Source organism: Gracilinanus agilis, chromosome 1, assembly GCF_016433145.1.
Source record: "Gracilinanus agilis isolate LMUSP501 chromosome 1, AgileGrace, whole genome shotgun sequence".
NCBI classification, from domain to species: Eukaryota; Metazoa; Chordata; class Mammalia; order Didelphimorphia; family Didelphidae; genus Gracilinanus; species Gracilinanus agilis.
In genome coordinates this window covers 14,866,807-14,881,539 of record NC_058130.1, presented here as the reverse complement: position 1 = coordinate 14,881,539, position 14,733 = coordinate 14,866,807, and the positions used below count along the sequence as shown (strand labels likewise).

Genomic DNA, 14,733 nt, shown 5'->3' with positions numbered 1-14,733 from the left:
TCATGCTCAAAGGGCTATAAAAGAATGCCTGCCCTGTGATCCAGCCATACCATTGCTGGGTTTGTACCCCAAAGAGATCATAGATAAACAGACTTGTACGAAAATATTTATAGCTGCGCTTTTTGTGGTGGCAACAAATTGGAAAAGGAGGGGATGTCCTTCAATTGGGGAATGGCTGAACAAACTGTGGTATATGCGGGTGATGGAATACTATTGTGCTAAAAGGAATAATAAACTGGAGGAATTCCAGGCGAACTGGAGAGACCTCCAGGAAGTGATGCAGAGCGAAAGGAGCAGAGCCAGAAGAACACTGTACACAGAGACTGATACACTGTGGTAAAATCCAATGTAATGGACTTCTGTACCAGCAGCAATGCAATGACCCAGGACAGCTCTGAGGGATTTATGGTAAAGACGCTACCCACATTCAGAGGAAGGTCTGCAGGAGAGGAAACATATAAGAAAAACAACTGCTTGAACGCATGGGTCGGGGTGGACATGATTGAGGGTGTAGACTAGAAACTACCACACCAATGCAACCACCAACAATTTGGAAATAGGTCTTGATCAAGGACACATGACAAAACCAGTGGAAATGTGTGTCAGCCATGGGTGGGAGGGGGTGCAGGGGGTGAAGGGGAAAGGAGGAGCATAAATCATGTAACCATGTTAAAAATGAATATTAATAAATGTTTAAAATTTTAAAAAAAGAACTATTGAACTAATAAATAAGACTAGGAGGTGGTTCTTTGAAAAAACAAAGTATTGGTTAATCTAATTTTTTTTAAACCCTTAACTTCTGTGTATTGGCTCATAGGTGGAAAAGTGGTAAGGGTGGGCAATGGGGGTCAAGTGACTTGCCCAGGGTCACACAGCTGGGAAGTGTCTGAGGCTGGATTTGAACCTAGGATCTCCCGTCTCTAGGCCTGACTCTCCATCCACTGAGCTACCCAGCTGCCTCCGGTTAATCTAATTTTAAAAAGAAGAGAATTTAACAATATCAAAAATGAAAAGGGCAATCTCACTTCTAATGAAGAGGAAATTAAGGCAATTATTAGGAGCTATTTTCCCCAATGATATGACAATCTAGGTAAAATGGATGAATATTTACAAAAATATAAAATTGCCTAGATTAACAAAAGAGGAAATAGAATACTTAAATAATCCCATCTCAGAAAAAGAAATTGAACAAAACATCAAGGAACTCCCTAAGGAAAAAAATCCCCAGGGCCAGATGGATTCACAAGTGAAATTTATCAAACATTTAAAGAACAACTAATCCCAATACTAAATATGCTGTTTGACAAAATAAGCAAAGGAGTCCTACCAAATTCCTTTTATGAGGGGCAGCTGGGTAGCTCAGTGGATTGAGAGCCAGGCCTAGAAATGGGAGGTCCTGGGTTCAAATCTGGCCTCAGACACTTCCCAGCTGTGTGACCCTGGGCAAGTCACTTAACCCCCATTGCCTACCCTTACTGCTCTTCCACCAAGGAACTAATACACAGAAGTTAAGGGTTTAAAAAAAAAAAAAAGAAAATTCCTTTTATGACACAAATATGGTACTGATTCCCAAGCCAGGCCAATAAAAAACTGAGAAAGAAAGCTATAGATCAATCTCCTTAATGAACATAGATGCAAAAATCTTAAAATGCTAGCAAAGAGACTACAGTAAGTTATCACAAGGATTATTCACTATGATCAGGTGGGATTTATACCAGGAATGCAAGGATGGTTTAATATTAGGAAAAACCATCAGCATAACTGACCATATCAATAACCAAACAAACAAATTCCATAATTATCTCAATAGAAGCAGAAAAAGCCATTGACAAAATACAACAGCCATTCCTAATTGAAAACACTAGAAAGTTAGAAATAAAAGGGTCTTTTCTCAAAATAATAAACAGTATTTTTTTAAACCATCAGCAATTAAAAGATTGCTTTATAGCAAAAATAAATTATATGGAAATAGGTATCAAGTGATAACATTTGTACAACCCAGTGGAATTGCTTGTCAGCTCTGGGAGGGAAGAGGGAAAGAAAATGAATCATGTGAACATGGGGAAATATTTTTAAAAATAAAAATTAATAAAACAAAACAAAACCATCAGCAAGTATCATCTGCAATGGGAATAGGTTAGAGGCCTTCCCAATAAGATCAAGAGTAAAAGCAAGGATGCTCATTATCACCTCTTGTTATTTAATAATGTGCTAGAAATGCTAGCAGTAGCAAGTAGAGAAGAAAAAGAAATTAAAGGTATTAAAGTAGGCCATGAGGAAACTAAACTATCGCTTTGCAAATGATATGATGATATACTTAGAGAACCCAAGAAAATCAACTAAAAAACCAGTGGAAATAATGAATAGCATGAACAAAGTTATAGGATACAAAATAAACTCACATAAATCATCAGCATTTCCAACAAAACTCAACAGCAAGAGTTAGAAAGAGAAATTCCATTTTAAATCACTCTACACCAGTGATTCCCAAAGTGGGCGCCACCACCCCCGGTGGGTGCTGCAGCGATCCAGGGGAGCGGTGATGGCCACAGGGGCATTTGGGGGTGGTGAATTACTGTAAGGGGGTGGTGATAGTATGTGACAGGGGCGCTAAGTAGTATTTTTTCTGGAAAGGGGGCGGGAGGCCAAAAAAGTTTGGGAATCCCTGGTCTAGACAAAATAAAATATTTGGAATCTATCTGCCCAAGACAAACACAGGAATCATCTGAACACAATTACAAAACACTTTTCACACAAAACTGGATCTGAACAATTAGAAAGACATTCATTGCTCATAGGTAGGCCAACATACTATAATAAAAATGACAATCCTACGCAAATTAAAACATTTATTCAGTGCCATACCTATCAAACTATCAAACTTTTTTATAGAATTAGAAAAAATTATAAAAAAGTTCATCTGGAAGAAAAAAAGATCAAGAATATTGAGGGAACTAATGAAAAAAAATGTGAAGGATGGTGCCCCAGCAGTACCAGATCTTAAACTATACTTCAAAGCAGGGGTCATGAAAACAATCTGGTACTGGCAGAGAGACAGAAGGGTGGATCAATGGAATAGACTAGGGGTAAATGACCTGAGCCAGCTAGTGTTTGATAAACCCAAAGATCTAGCTTTTGGGACAAGAACCCACTATAAAAAAAAAAAACCTGCTGGGAAAACTGGAAAACAGAATGGCAAAAATTAGGTTTAGATCAACATCTCACACCCTACACCAAGATAAACTCAAAATGAGTAAATGACTTAAATATAAAGGGGGAAATTATAAGCAAATTAGGTGAACATAGAATAATATGCCTGTCAGATCTATGGGAAGGGAAGAATTTAAGACCAAGCAAGAGATAGAGAACATTAAAAGATGTAAAATGAATAATTTTGATTATATTAAATTAAAAGGTTTTGTACAAATAAAGCCAATGCAACCAAAATTGGAAGGGAAGCAACAAACTGAGGGGAAAATTTTACAACAAGATTCTCTGACAAAGGTCTAATTTCTCAAATATAGTCGGAATTAAATCAAATATACAAGAAATCGAGCCATTTCCCAATTGACAAATGGTCAAGGAAAATGAATACTGGTAGTTTTCAGATAAAGAAATCAAAACTATCAATAATCATATGAAAAAATGTTCTAAATCCCTTCTGATTAGAGAAATGCAAATTGAAACAACTCTGAGGTATCACTTCACACCTAGCAGATTGGCCAATGATAGTAAAGAAAAATAATAAATGTGGGGGAAGGGGGATGTGGCAAAACTGGGAAACTAATGCATTGCTGGTGGAGTTGTGAATTGATCCAACTACTCTGGAAGGCGATTTGGAATCAGGCACAGAGGGCTTTAGAAGGATGCCTGTCCTTGGCTCCAGCAACATCAGGAATGCCTTTTGAACCCTAAAGAGATCAGAGGGGAAAAGGACCCACTTATATGCAAATATTTTTGCCGCTCTTTTTGAGGTGGTAAAGAAGTGGAAACTGGGGGATGCCCATCCATCAGGGAGTGGCCTACAGGGCTGTAATATTGTGCCACAAGAAATGATGAACAGGACGCATTTGTTCAAGCCTGGAAAGCCTGTAGCCAGGAGATGGGAGAGCACAGGAACAGAAATGTCCTACAACGATCCTCTCAGGACTGCTCTATCAGCAAAGCAAGGTTCCAAGACACCCCGAGAAGTTTATGATAAGAAATGCCACCTGAAGCCTTGGAGTCTGAGTGCAGATCCAAGTAGGCCGTCCTTTATTTCCTTCATGAGATCTTTACTGTATATGTGATGTCTTCAATCTTCCCACAGAGAACATGGAAATACATGTTGTGCAAAAGCTGATAGAACCGTGATCAGACTATTTACCATGTGGAGAATGGGAGAATCTGAATCTCAAAATTGTCAGAAATGTTCAATTTAAATCAATATCAGTTTCTCCAGGTTCTTGTTTTTCCATAGTTTTGTTAATAATCACTCATGACAGAGAAAACAGAGTAAAGCCTACTCTAACCTAACTGACCACGAGTGCGGATTCTCCCGCCTGGCTCTCAGCCACACTCCAGGAAGTAGAGGGGGGGTGGCGCCACACCAAAACGCACATCCGCTCACGCAGCGTCACGCAGCCTAAGCACCCAGATGGGATGCTGGGTAAGACGAGCTGGGACGGACGAGCCTCGGGGAGTGAATTCTATCTACCCAGAAAACAATGGCCAAAAATTGTTTCTACACAACTGAAAAAAATGAAAGTTAATTTAAAGAGAGAGTAGTGGGCTTCAAAGACTATTTCAAGGCGGCCCCCACCCCAGCATCTCCAATTGTCCTCGTCCAAGAGTCCAAACCTCATCCTTCTGCCAGAGCTCAGCCCGATTCCCCCTGGGGGCTCAATCCACAAATTCAACAGGAAAAGATGCATAATTTGAGACAAACTGCTCTTCCCAGGGAGGTTCAGGATTTCTCTCTTCCCAATGACTATGGTGCTTTTTTCCCAAATGTGGAGCACTCTGACCCCGTCTAGCCCTTCTTGCTCCTCTGCCGTGGAACTCACACTTAGTATTGATTCTAAGTCAGAAAGTGAGGGGTTTTATTAGTAGAAAAGATGAAAGGGCTGGGAGGGAGGAGGGAGATGAGAAGAACCCCAGAATCCTGGTCCTAGAGCTTGGAGGCCCTCAGACCATCCATTCAACCTCCTCATTTTACACATAAGGAAAATGAATCTGAGAGCTGAGTGACTGGCCCAGGGTCTCACTGCTAGAAAGTGTCTGAGGCAGGATTTGAACTCAGGCTGCCTGAGTCCTGTCCTTGATCCACGGCGCCACCCTGGCAGGAACATGCTTTGCCAGCCTTTCAGTGCCACATAAAGGCTCACCCTATTCTTCTGTTCACTGGTACCCAAGGCCTAGCCTCAGGCCTCCCATCCTCCCAGCATCCTTCACTCCCTCTCGTTCAGCTTGAGCATCTTCTTCTCTCCAAGTCCCTCCAGGATGCTCAAGGCTGCCGGGCCTCTCGCCCCCAAGTCAGCCTCTACGGATGGATCTGGGCCCCCACCTGCATGTGCCCACATAGAGATCCCGAGGGTCTGGCCCCGGCCCTCGGCACGGAAGGGTCTTGCTATTAACTAGGTGGTGGCCGCGCCCTTCTCCATTAAACAGCAGAGCTTGGAGCCCTGTTTCGGGGTTCCCAGGGAAGAAGAGGGGAGAGCAGGGGGGTGGCAGAGCCCAGGCAATCGTGACGTAGGCCTCGAAGCACGAGGCCTTCCTCGGCATACCTGCTCACGGCATTTCCAAAGATGGACCGGATGTTGTCCACCACCGTGGCATTCGTCAAGGTTCTAATGTCAGGCACCGTTTCTCCTTGCTTTTAAACAAAAAAAAAAAAAAGAAGAAGATAAACATTTATCAAAACGTGCACTAACAACAGGGAACACATTCTTCTCAGAATTCTAGCCAGGCTTCCATAGAGCTGGGGATGGAGCTCCTGCCAAGGGGGTGAGAAGTGGGATGGGAGAAGCGCCCCGAGGCCAGCAGAGGAGATCTGAGAAGGGTCTCGCAGGGAGCCGGATTCCTTCTTGAAGTCCTGGGAGCTGACAGGGATCTCCTAAGAGACGACCCAAGAAGGAAGCTTCTGCCCAGGCTGGACAGATGATGCCGCCTCCTCCCCAAGGCTGACCATCCAGCAGGAGGATGCCGAGCAGGTACTACCCAAGAGGAATTTTGTCTTCACGGGGAAAGGCTGGGGGCTGCATCTCCACCCCTCAGGCAGCAGGGAAAAGGCCTTTCTTCAAAAGAATGAACCAACTCCCTTTTTTTCCACAGAGAAAAGCCAAGAAGAAGAGCCTCTTGGGGCAGGGGTCGTTCTGGCCTGGGTCAGACGGGTCAGGAGCAGGGGATGGACAATGAGACAGAGGGAAGAAGCTGCGGAGAATGCTGGGAGCGAAGGGCTCCGTGGGGGGCTCTTCCCAGAGCAGGTTCAGAGAGAAACAGCTTCTTGTGCCCCAGGCGCCATTCCTGAGCGCCTCCCGATACTGGCCAGGTGTAAAAGTGAAATTTGGAAAATGCCATCTAAAAAGTGTATATATTTCTATGGACATGGGAAATGTATCAAAACTACATTTCCCGTGATCAACATGTCCAGCTGGGTTCCATTTCTGGGTCTTTGGGGCATGGGGAGGTCTAAAATCTCCTGGGTTAGGAGGGAGGGGCCTCTTTGCGAGTAGGCTCTTGGCCAGGAAACAGGAGACAGTAATGGAGGCGGCAGTTTTGAATGCTTACAAGCGCGTGGTCTGATAACTTTATCTATAAACATGGCTTTAATTAAAATACTAATTTATATTATTATACCAGCCTTTATCATTTTAAATATTTATACAGGCCAGACAACTCTTAAACACTTCTGATTATCAGCAGAAAGAATAAGAAAGCATCCTAAAGTCATTGGTAGGACCCTGAGGCCCTCCTAAGGGCCATGATGGGGTGTACATAGCCACTGTCAACTGAAGGCTGCAGCCTAGTGTAGAAATGAACAGCCGGTTAAGATGGATCTAGAGGCCATGAGCAGGGCCACAGGAAGGACAGGGTCCTCTTGGCTAGAGAGAGACAGTCCAGTCAACAAGAACTGATAAAAATATAGCCCCCCCCCCCCATCTGGAAAACTGGTGTAAAATGTTTGGGCCCTCCCTTCATACTAGAGATGTCTGATTTTTTTTCTTTCATGGGGTATTTAGAGTACTTTCTTATGCATTTTGGGTCAAGGATGCTTTCCTAAGTTTCTAAGCTTTTTCTATCTTGTCTGTTGGCCTTTACATGTTATATGAGGCTTCCACAAAACACTCTAAAAATTCCCATTTCATTTCTTATGCTGACCTGTGATATGCAAAACTGAGGTGGGGAAAGTCTCACTGTGGAATAAGTGTATCTGTTGTGAGTTCTACGAATTCCAGATACCTGTCAATGCCCAGGAAGTGAACTAAAGAAACTTGTTAACTGGCAAGAGATGGAGGGAAGGAGAAAGAAAATGGCCCACTATCTGCCAAGCTAGACGTACGAGAGGACAGAATCCCCGAGAGGAAGAAGAAAGGCAAGAGAGAAAACAAGAATCCACAGGAGAACATATCCAAGAAGAGGGCCAGCATGAAAACGCCGATGCCCAAATACAGAAAACATGGGAAGTAAACAAAGCGAACCAGAGATCCCGACACGGGGAAGTCGGAGCTGACGGGAGAAAATATACAACTGGAGAATAGTTCTGGAAACGCAGATCTTATTCTAAAAAAGCCAGAATAAATGGAAGGGAGGCTGGAGAACCACGGCATACAAGGATATGCCCATGGGAGAAAACCCAATAAATTATAGGGGAGAAAGAAGACATCTTTTTGTTGGATGCGCTTCAGCCTGCCTGGACAGAAAGAAGAGACACAACCACAAAGCGGACCACAAAGCTGACCCAGAGACGTGAAAGAGTAGTGACGGGGGCCCCGGCTGCTCAGTGTTTGCCAGCACTGCCCCTCTGCAGCCCGGGAATCAGAGGTTCTGGAGCTGGTTCTAACCCATAAGAAGCCAAGGGCCCCTCAAGCTGAAACGACGGAACTGCTGGAGGAGAGAACTACACATCGGCTGGCAGTAGGCGAAGAAAGAGGATCTGTGCTCCAAATTCCTACAAGGCATGTTGGACCAAAAGGGATGGAAAGGTCTTGGGGTAACATTCTATCTCCTCTTCACACCCCTTTTGGCTTGGCATCCTCTGTAGAAATTTAGAACACAGGCTCCTTTTCCCCCTTTCTAAGCCCTCGGAAGGATAGCCCCAAACTGTAAGTCGTGCCTATGGCCAGGCTCCTCTCTGAAAGTTCGGTCGTTTCAGCCTGAGGGGCCCCGGCTTCTTACTGACTGAAGTCGGTCCGGATTCTAATGATGTAGAGAATAAAAAGGAGCAGCCTCAAGAGACAGGCTGTAAATAAGCTGTAAATAAGAGTAGATGATTACGAACGCGGGCCATCATCTCTGAAGGGCACTTCAGCCCTTAACATACAAGAGGTTTTTCGTTTTGTTGGGGGCAACAGGCAAATCAAAGAAGGAATCGTGTTGCTGTTTGGGGCTTAAAGGTCACTGATCCCAGCTGACAGAAGGATGGAGAGAAGGCAGAACAACGATCTTCATACTGGGGAGGACACGAGAGAAATGAATAGGCTGCAATCCAAGAGGAGAAGGTAAGAGAAATGCTCTTTACCCTCCGGAATCTCCCAGGGTGCCAAAGGAAGACGCCATCGCTAAGTCCCCGTCAGTCATCCCTGAAAGGTCTTACAAAACAGGAGACGGGAAGCAGCAAGCTTCAGAGCTACACCCGGGCTGGTGAGTGACTAAAGTTCCTGAACTCAGCTCCACATCACAGAAAAATGCCGGTGAAGCTGCGGCTCAATCCGGCCCAGCTGGGTGCTGCCGGGAAGCGGGCAAAGGTGCCGGGCCTAGCCCGTGCGGCAAGCTCTGCCGCTGGCAGGCTCCCACCCAGAGAGGTCAGGCACCCACGTCTGGCTGGGCTTGTGGGGGGAAGGCCTGGACCCCAAGGGGTGAGGCGGCACTCAAGCGGGCTGCAGGAAGGGGTCAGAGCGGCAGTTTCAGACAGAGCCGGGGACAGGCAGGTGCCCTGACACAGACCGCCATGAGCAGAGCCAGGAGCACATTCAGACAACAAGAGCCCCGAGAAGGTGACTTAGTGACGGGCAAAGCCTGCCTGATGCCCGGCCAGGGATTACATGCGCTGGCTGGCTTGGCCAGAGACCAGATGGTGCCAGGGCACAGGAGACAGGCCGGTGCTGCCACATACGTGTGCCATGAGGCTCGTGCCTTCTCTCGGCTGCTGGGGATGAGGAAGGGGCCTGGGGAGCGGCCACCGGGCTTAACACGAAGAAGCCGAGGAAGAGAAAGCCTGGCCCAAGCGAGCCCCACAGGGCCCGGGTCCACCCCATTCTCCTACTTTGTGTCCTCGCGGTGGGAGCCTGGAACGATGCTGGGAAAGGACCTGGGGCTGGGGGCAGACGCCCCCCAGGGAGGCAGGAAAGCGAACCTCAGGCCCTTGGAGACAGAGCATGTGGAAAAAAGCCCGGACTTTGGCACCAGAAGCCCTCGGCCCAGGGGCAATGAGGGGAAGCCCGTACCAGGGAAATCTGCCCCTTCATGGGAGGCCTCGGGCTGAGGTGGGCAACCACCTCTCCTGCCACTCTCCTGGGCCACGGAGGGGCTGGAGAGGACAGAGAAGAAGCCACGGGTCATCCTTCACGGTTTGGACAATTCATGACAGAAAATCGAGTTAAGTGGGGAGGGGGCGAGCACCAACCCTGCCTGGTGCTGCTGCTGCAGCCACAGCCCCAAGCTGGGCCCCTGGGGGGCTGCGTCATTCATTCAGCTTCCCATTCCAGAAAACTACATTTAAATCTCCCCAACAGGATGGCCCCCACTTCAGCCACTCACCTTTTTCACCGAGAAACTGACGCCCGAGTTGTGGACAGAATATCTGGAGAGAGAAACAAGCCGGCTCTCTGAAAAGCTCGGGCCAGAGCGGAGCAGCCAACCTCCTCCCTTCCCCCTGCCCCAGGCACGCTCGGAGGGTCCAAGCGCACTGGCCTGGTAGGGGAGGTGCCCCCCCAATTAGACATGGGGGGCATGGCTGGGGGAGGGGGCAACCCAACCCTAGATGGAGCTCAGTTGCCTTTTCCTGCCCGTGGCTCCTGAGCAAGTTCCTCAGTTTCCCCATCTGTGAAATTGGGGCTGTGCTGGATGATTTCTAAGATCCCGTCCACAGTACCCCGTGTCCCCGGGAGGGCCCATAAGCTCCCTGGCTCAGTTCTGAAGCTCAGGCCAAGTACCCTGAAGGACAATTCGGAGCACGGGGCATTTCTGCAGGCTCAGCTGCCCGGGGGCACTGGCACCATCTGCCCGGCTCTGTCTCCCCGACCAGGTCGGGCCTTACCTGCCAACAACTTCCAAGATTTTCCCGTACTCTTCACTGGGGTTTTTTAAAGCTTTCCTCCTTGTGGCGATATTGTAAAAAAGGTCTTCGACCTGAAAAAGAGACGAGCTGGTGTGTAAAATCGAAGACAGCCCTTTCCTGATTCCTGCGGGCGTTAGGGGGGTCTGACTGGGGGTATCAAGGGGAATGGGGAGACATTCGAGGCCAGGGTGGAGGCCCTTCCCCACCAACCCACCCTGCCCCAACATGTTCTCCCCATCCTCTCATTATTCTGAGATCTAAACGTTTGCTCTGCCTCTAGAAGCTCGGCCCCCAAACGCTAAAATTAATCTATAAATTGTATGCTTTGCTGATTTGCCTATTAATTTATTTTTACAAATATTTCTCTCTCTCCCATCATCCCCCTGACCAGAAGAATGGGACGGGCCCCGTCCAGAGACGCAGGGCCCATTCTGGACCCAAAGTCCATCCCTTCTCCAGCAGGATAATCAGAGTTCTAAAGTGGTGGTTGTTCTCTATGTTATGTTACTGTCATTTAAAAAGCTGTTTGTCCTCCTAGCTCTGCTCACTTCATTTTTCCCCTAAACCCTTACTTTCTGTCTAAACAACAACTCTAAGACAGAAGGGCAAGGACCAGCCAATGTGGGTTAAGTGACTCGCCCAGAGTCACAGAGGAAGTGTCTGAAGCTGCCCCTCGCTTCCCTCTCAGCAAGACCCTCCAGAGCTTCCTCATTCCTTCCTCTCCTGGAGCACCACAACATTCCATTCCCCAGTTAATGGGTACACGCTGAGGCGTCACAGGGCCCTTTTCTTTGATCCTCCTGATGCAGAGGACACACTGAGCTTGCCAGCTCTGCGAGCAGGGAGGGAAGGGAGGAAGGGAGGCAATTTGGATCTGTGGAAATCGGCTAAGACACATAATGGGCCAAACCAATCCATCGGAGGACATGGACAGGCAGAGCTGGGTCCGAGGCCATGCCTGGTTTCATGTCCTTTCAGGTGGAGTTTCAAATCTCTTTCCAGGATGGATGGATCCCTTCCCAGCTCCACCAAAACTGCATCCTCGAGGGGAACCTGACTGCTCTGCGGTGACACTTCAGATTTTTTTAACTCGGATATTTTATTTTCCCAATTACGTAATTTTTAACATGTTTTCCAAAATTGTAAGACCCAAACCGTGTCCCTTCCTCCCTTCCCTTCCTCCCCTCAGAGGTGGAAAACATCTGATGTGGGCCATCTGTGCATTCTCCCACCAAGCCCACTTCGGTCCCGGAGCCTCCCTCCCACAGAGCCAGAAGCCCCAAACCAAACCGCAACTACCCCAGGGAAAGACTCCATGCGGTCTGCCTCTGCTTCTCTCTCTGGAGGCAGGGAGCACTCCTGGGGCCATTCCTGGGGCTACGGCTGCTCCCAGAAGTCCGTCTCTGACCGCTAGTGACCCGGGCCCTTCAGGCAGCTGTTGGACCACTCAGACCCCTCATCAGTGGGCAACAGCTCTCACGTCCGTTCCTTCTGTCAGCTCTCCCCCATTTCCCCATTTCAGGACCTGCTTTACTTCTCAACTCCTCAGGCGGAGGATGGCCTCTCAGCACTGCTCTCTCCCTGTTCCCATGTCCCATCCTCCCACCTCTAGAGTCCACATTTGGTGTGTCCAGTTGGAGGATCCAGCAGCGTTTGGACAGAAGGTCTCTGCATGAGAAACTCTGGGCCACCAATGATTGTTCCCCGGGTTCTGGTTTTCCTTCTCATTGCATTAGGTTTGTTTTTATTTTTAAACCCGTACTTTCTGCCTCAGTATCCATTCTAAGACAGGCAAAGAGCAAGGGCTAGACCACTAGAGTTAAGTGACTTGCCCAGGGTCATACGGCTAGGATGTGTCAGAGGCCAGATTTGAACCCTGGTTCTCCCATCTCCAAGTCTGGTGCTCTGTCCACTAAGCCCCCTTATGATCTCATTAGATCTGTATAATCAGAACTATAAAAGATTTTGTTTCCCAGATGCTAAAGGAATTTACTAAACAAGCAAATGGGCACTTTTTCAGTGAGCCAGAAACAGAGGCCCGCCTCCCCCAAAGCTGGAAATTCTCCTCCATGGGAACAATTTCCTCTCATCCCTGACCTTGGCGCCGCTGGAGGAAGGTCCAGTGGGGCTTATTTAGCTTGTCCTGGTTCTGAACCTCAGGGGCTGTGGACCCTCCAGGACCTGGGGGCCCCTGCTCAGAACCGGGAAGTCGCTGCCCTGAAACACGAGCTCCTGAGCCTCTGATGAAGGCACATCGGGCCGGGTTCGAGAATGTCAAACCCAGCCTGCTGCCCCATGGCCGAGAAAGGCCAGAGGGGAGGGCCGCCACCCAAGGACCCATGAGCCTTGAAGGGCATTGCTGGGCTTGGGAGCCAAGGCCTCAGACCCAAAACCCTCCTTCGGCCTATGCCACCCTAGAGCCAGAAAAGGCTTGAAAGACTGCCCAGAGGAGGCAGGCCCAGAGGGACCAGCAGTGGGCTGGAACCTGCCCCCAGAACAACTCGCCTTTCCACTATGAAGACAGGGACCCCCGGGCTCAGCTACCCCCAGGTGACCCCCTGAACCCAGGCACCCTGCCTGGGCCACGACCAAGCCCAAAAAGCCTCCTGAGCCTCCTGGGCTCCAGCCTTACCGTGATCTGCGTCCCCTGGTTCCCCGCACACGGCTTAGGAGGGCCCTTGAGCTTTCCATCTGAGTAACTTGCTCTGAGCAGAAAAAAGAAGGGGCGACCTGAGCACCCAGGAGACACAGCCCCCTCTCCTCCCCTGCCCTCCCCAGAAAGGCGCTTTGTGGTCAAGCCCATCCGCGTCGGAGCATCGGCTGACCCGACAGGCACCAGAGGCCCAAGGATGGGCTGCAGCCGGGTCAGTCTGAATCAAGGCTCTGGCCCGGATTCAGGGGCTCAGAGTCAGCCAGTGTCCCCCCGGGACCAGCCCTGAGCAGCACCAAGCGGCTGGATGGAGACCGAGTGCTGGTGCCTGGCTGCGCCCCATTTATGGCCAAGCCGATTCCTCCCCCACCTCCCTCTCCCTCCCGCCTCAGGATCAATGCTGGGAAGGGCTGGGCAAGGGGGACCAAGGGAGCTGCCAGGAAGTGTCTGCAGCCACACTGGAACCCGGGCCCTCCCGCCTCCAGACCCGGCTCTCCATCTGCCCGGCAGCCCCGACCCCATCCCAAAGACTCTGGAAGCAGCTACGGGCCAACGTCTGAGCCAGTCAACAATGGCAGCAGCCTGTGTGTGTGAGGAGGCACCGAGCACTCGGGCCTGGCCCAGCGGGCACGCTCTGTAATGAGGATTCTCTCCCCGGGGCAGCCCTGGTCCTGCCACTCAGGGAGGAAAGCCGGAGCAGACAGAGAAGCAGACAGAGCAGCCCAGGAGGCAGGAATCCCAGTTCTGTGGATTCTAGTCCAGCCTTCCGGCTACAATCGGGCCCTGCCAGAAGGAACCACGGAAGCTCATCAGAACGCTCTGGCCTGGGTCCGGCCCTCTGTGCCAGGCCGACAGCTCCTACGGGCCGCCCGCAGCACCGCCGGCCTGTGCCTGAGGGGCCTGAAGGCACAGGCAGAGAATGCCAAGGAGGGGACGAGGAGGCCTTCCCGGCCCCAACCCACCTGTAGGCGCACTTGGCCTCCGCTGTCTTGGTGGTCACGGTCACGTGGGCCACGTGGCTAATGCTGGCCAGGGCCTGGGGAGGGGAGGGGGGCTGAGAGCTGGCCAGGAGCTCCCTGGTGGGCTCGGCTCAGAGGCCCAGGGGGCAGCCTGCCCCTTCCCGCAGCCCCCAGGATCATCTCTGAGCTGCTGGCCCAGGCTAAGGGTCTGGGGGTGCCCCTCAGGCCCCACTCCAGAGGGGCTGAGCCAGAGCGGGAGCTCAGAAATGCCAGCCCTCCAGACGGACCTTCCTTCCCCGCACCCCAGGGCCCAGGAGGCCTGCACTGGCACGGGCCTCCAGGACAGGCGATCCCCAGGCCTGAGATGGCCCAGGAGCCTGCGGCCATGGCCAGAGACAGATGGCATGTCCTGGGGCCCCTCCCCTGGGGGTTCTGTGCCCAGTCAGGTTACTCCTTGAGACGGCAGTGATGAAGGGCTCCGGCCCAGGGAACCTGGGACAGAACCAGGCCTCTGCCCAGCTCGCCCTTCAGAAGCCCGAGACCCCAGAGGGAAAGAGGAGCCCCTCACCCAACCCGGCCTCAGCCACGCCCTCTGCCCTCCCCGCTGCAGCCTCAGCCCCTGAGCCCACGGAGAGTTGGGGGGGGGG

At 50.2% G+C, this 14,733-nt stretch overlaps 1 protein-coding gene across 1 annotated transcript in view; it reads right to left on the bottom strand.

Annotated features, from left to right (window-relative positions):
• The window catches only part of MLH1 (mutL homolog 1), a 71,474-nt gene that overhangs the window by 17,381 nt on the left and 39,360 nt on the right, over positions 1-14,733 (bottom strand). Inside the window, exons 2-6 of the mRNA XM_044675539.1 lie at positions 14,090-14,163; positions 13,110-13,182; positions 10,457-10,548; positions 9,958-10,000; positions 5,766-5,854 (exon numbers count right to left, since the gene is read on the bottom strand). Of these exons, the coding sequence (XP_044531474.1) occupies positions 5,766-5,854; positions 9,958-10,000; positions 10,457-10,548; positions 13,110-13,182; positions 14,090-14,163 (371 nt within the window). The remainder of the gene's footprint in view (positions 1-5,765; positions 5,855-9,957; positions 10,001-10,456; positions 10,549-13,109; positions 13,183-14,089; positions 14,164-14,733) is intronic.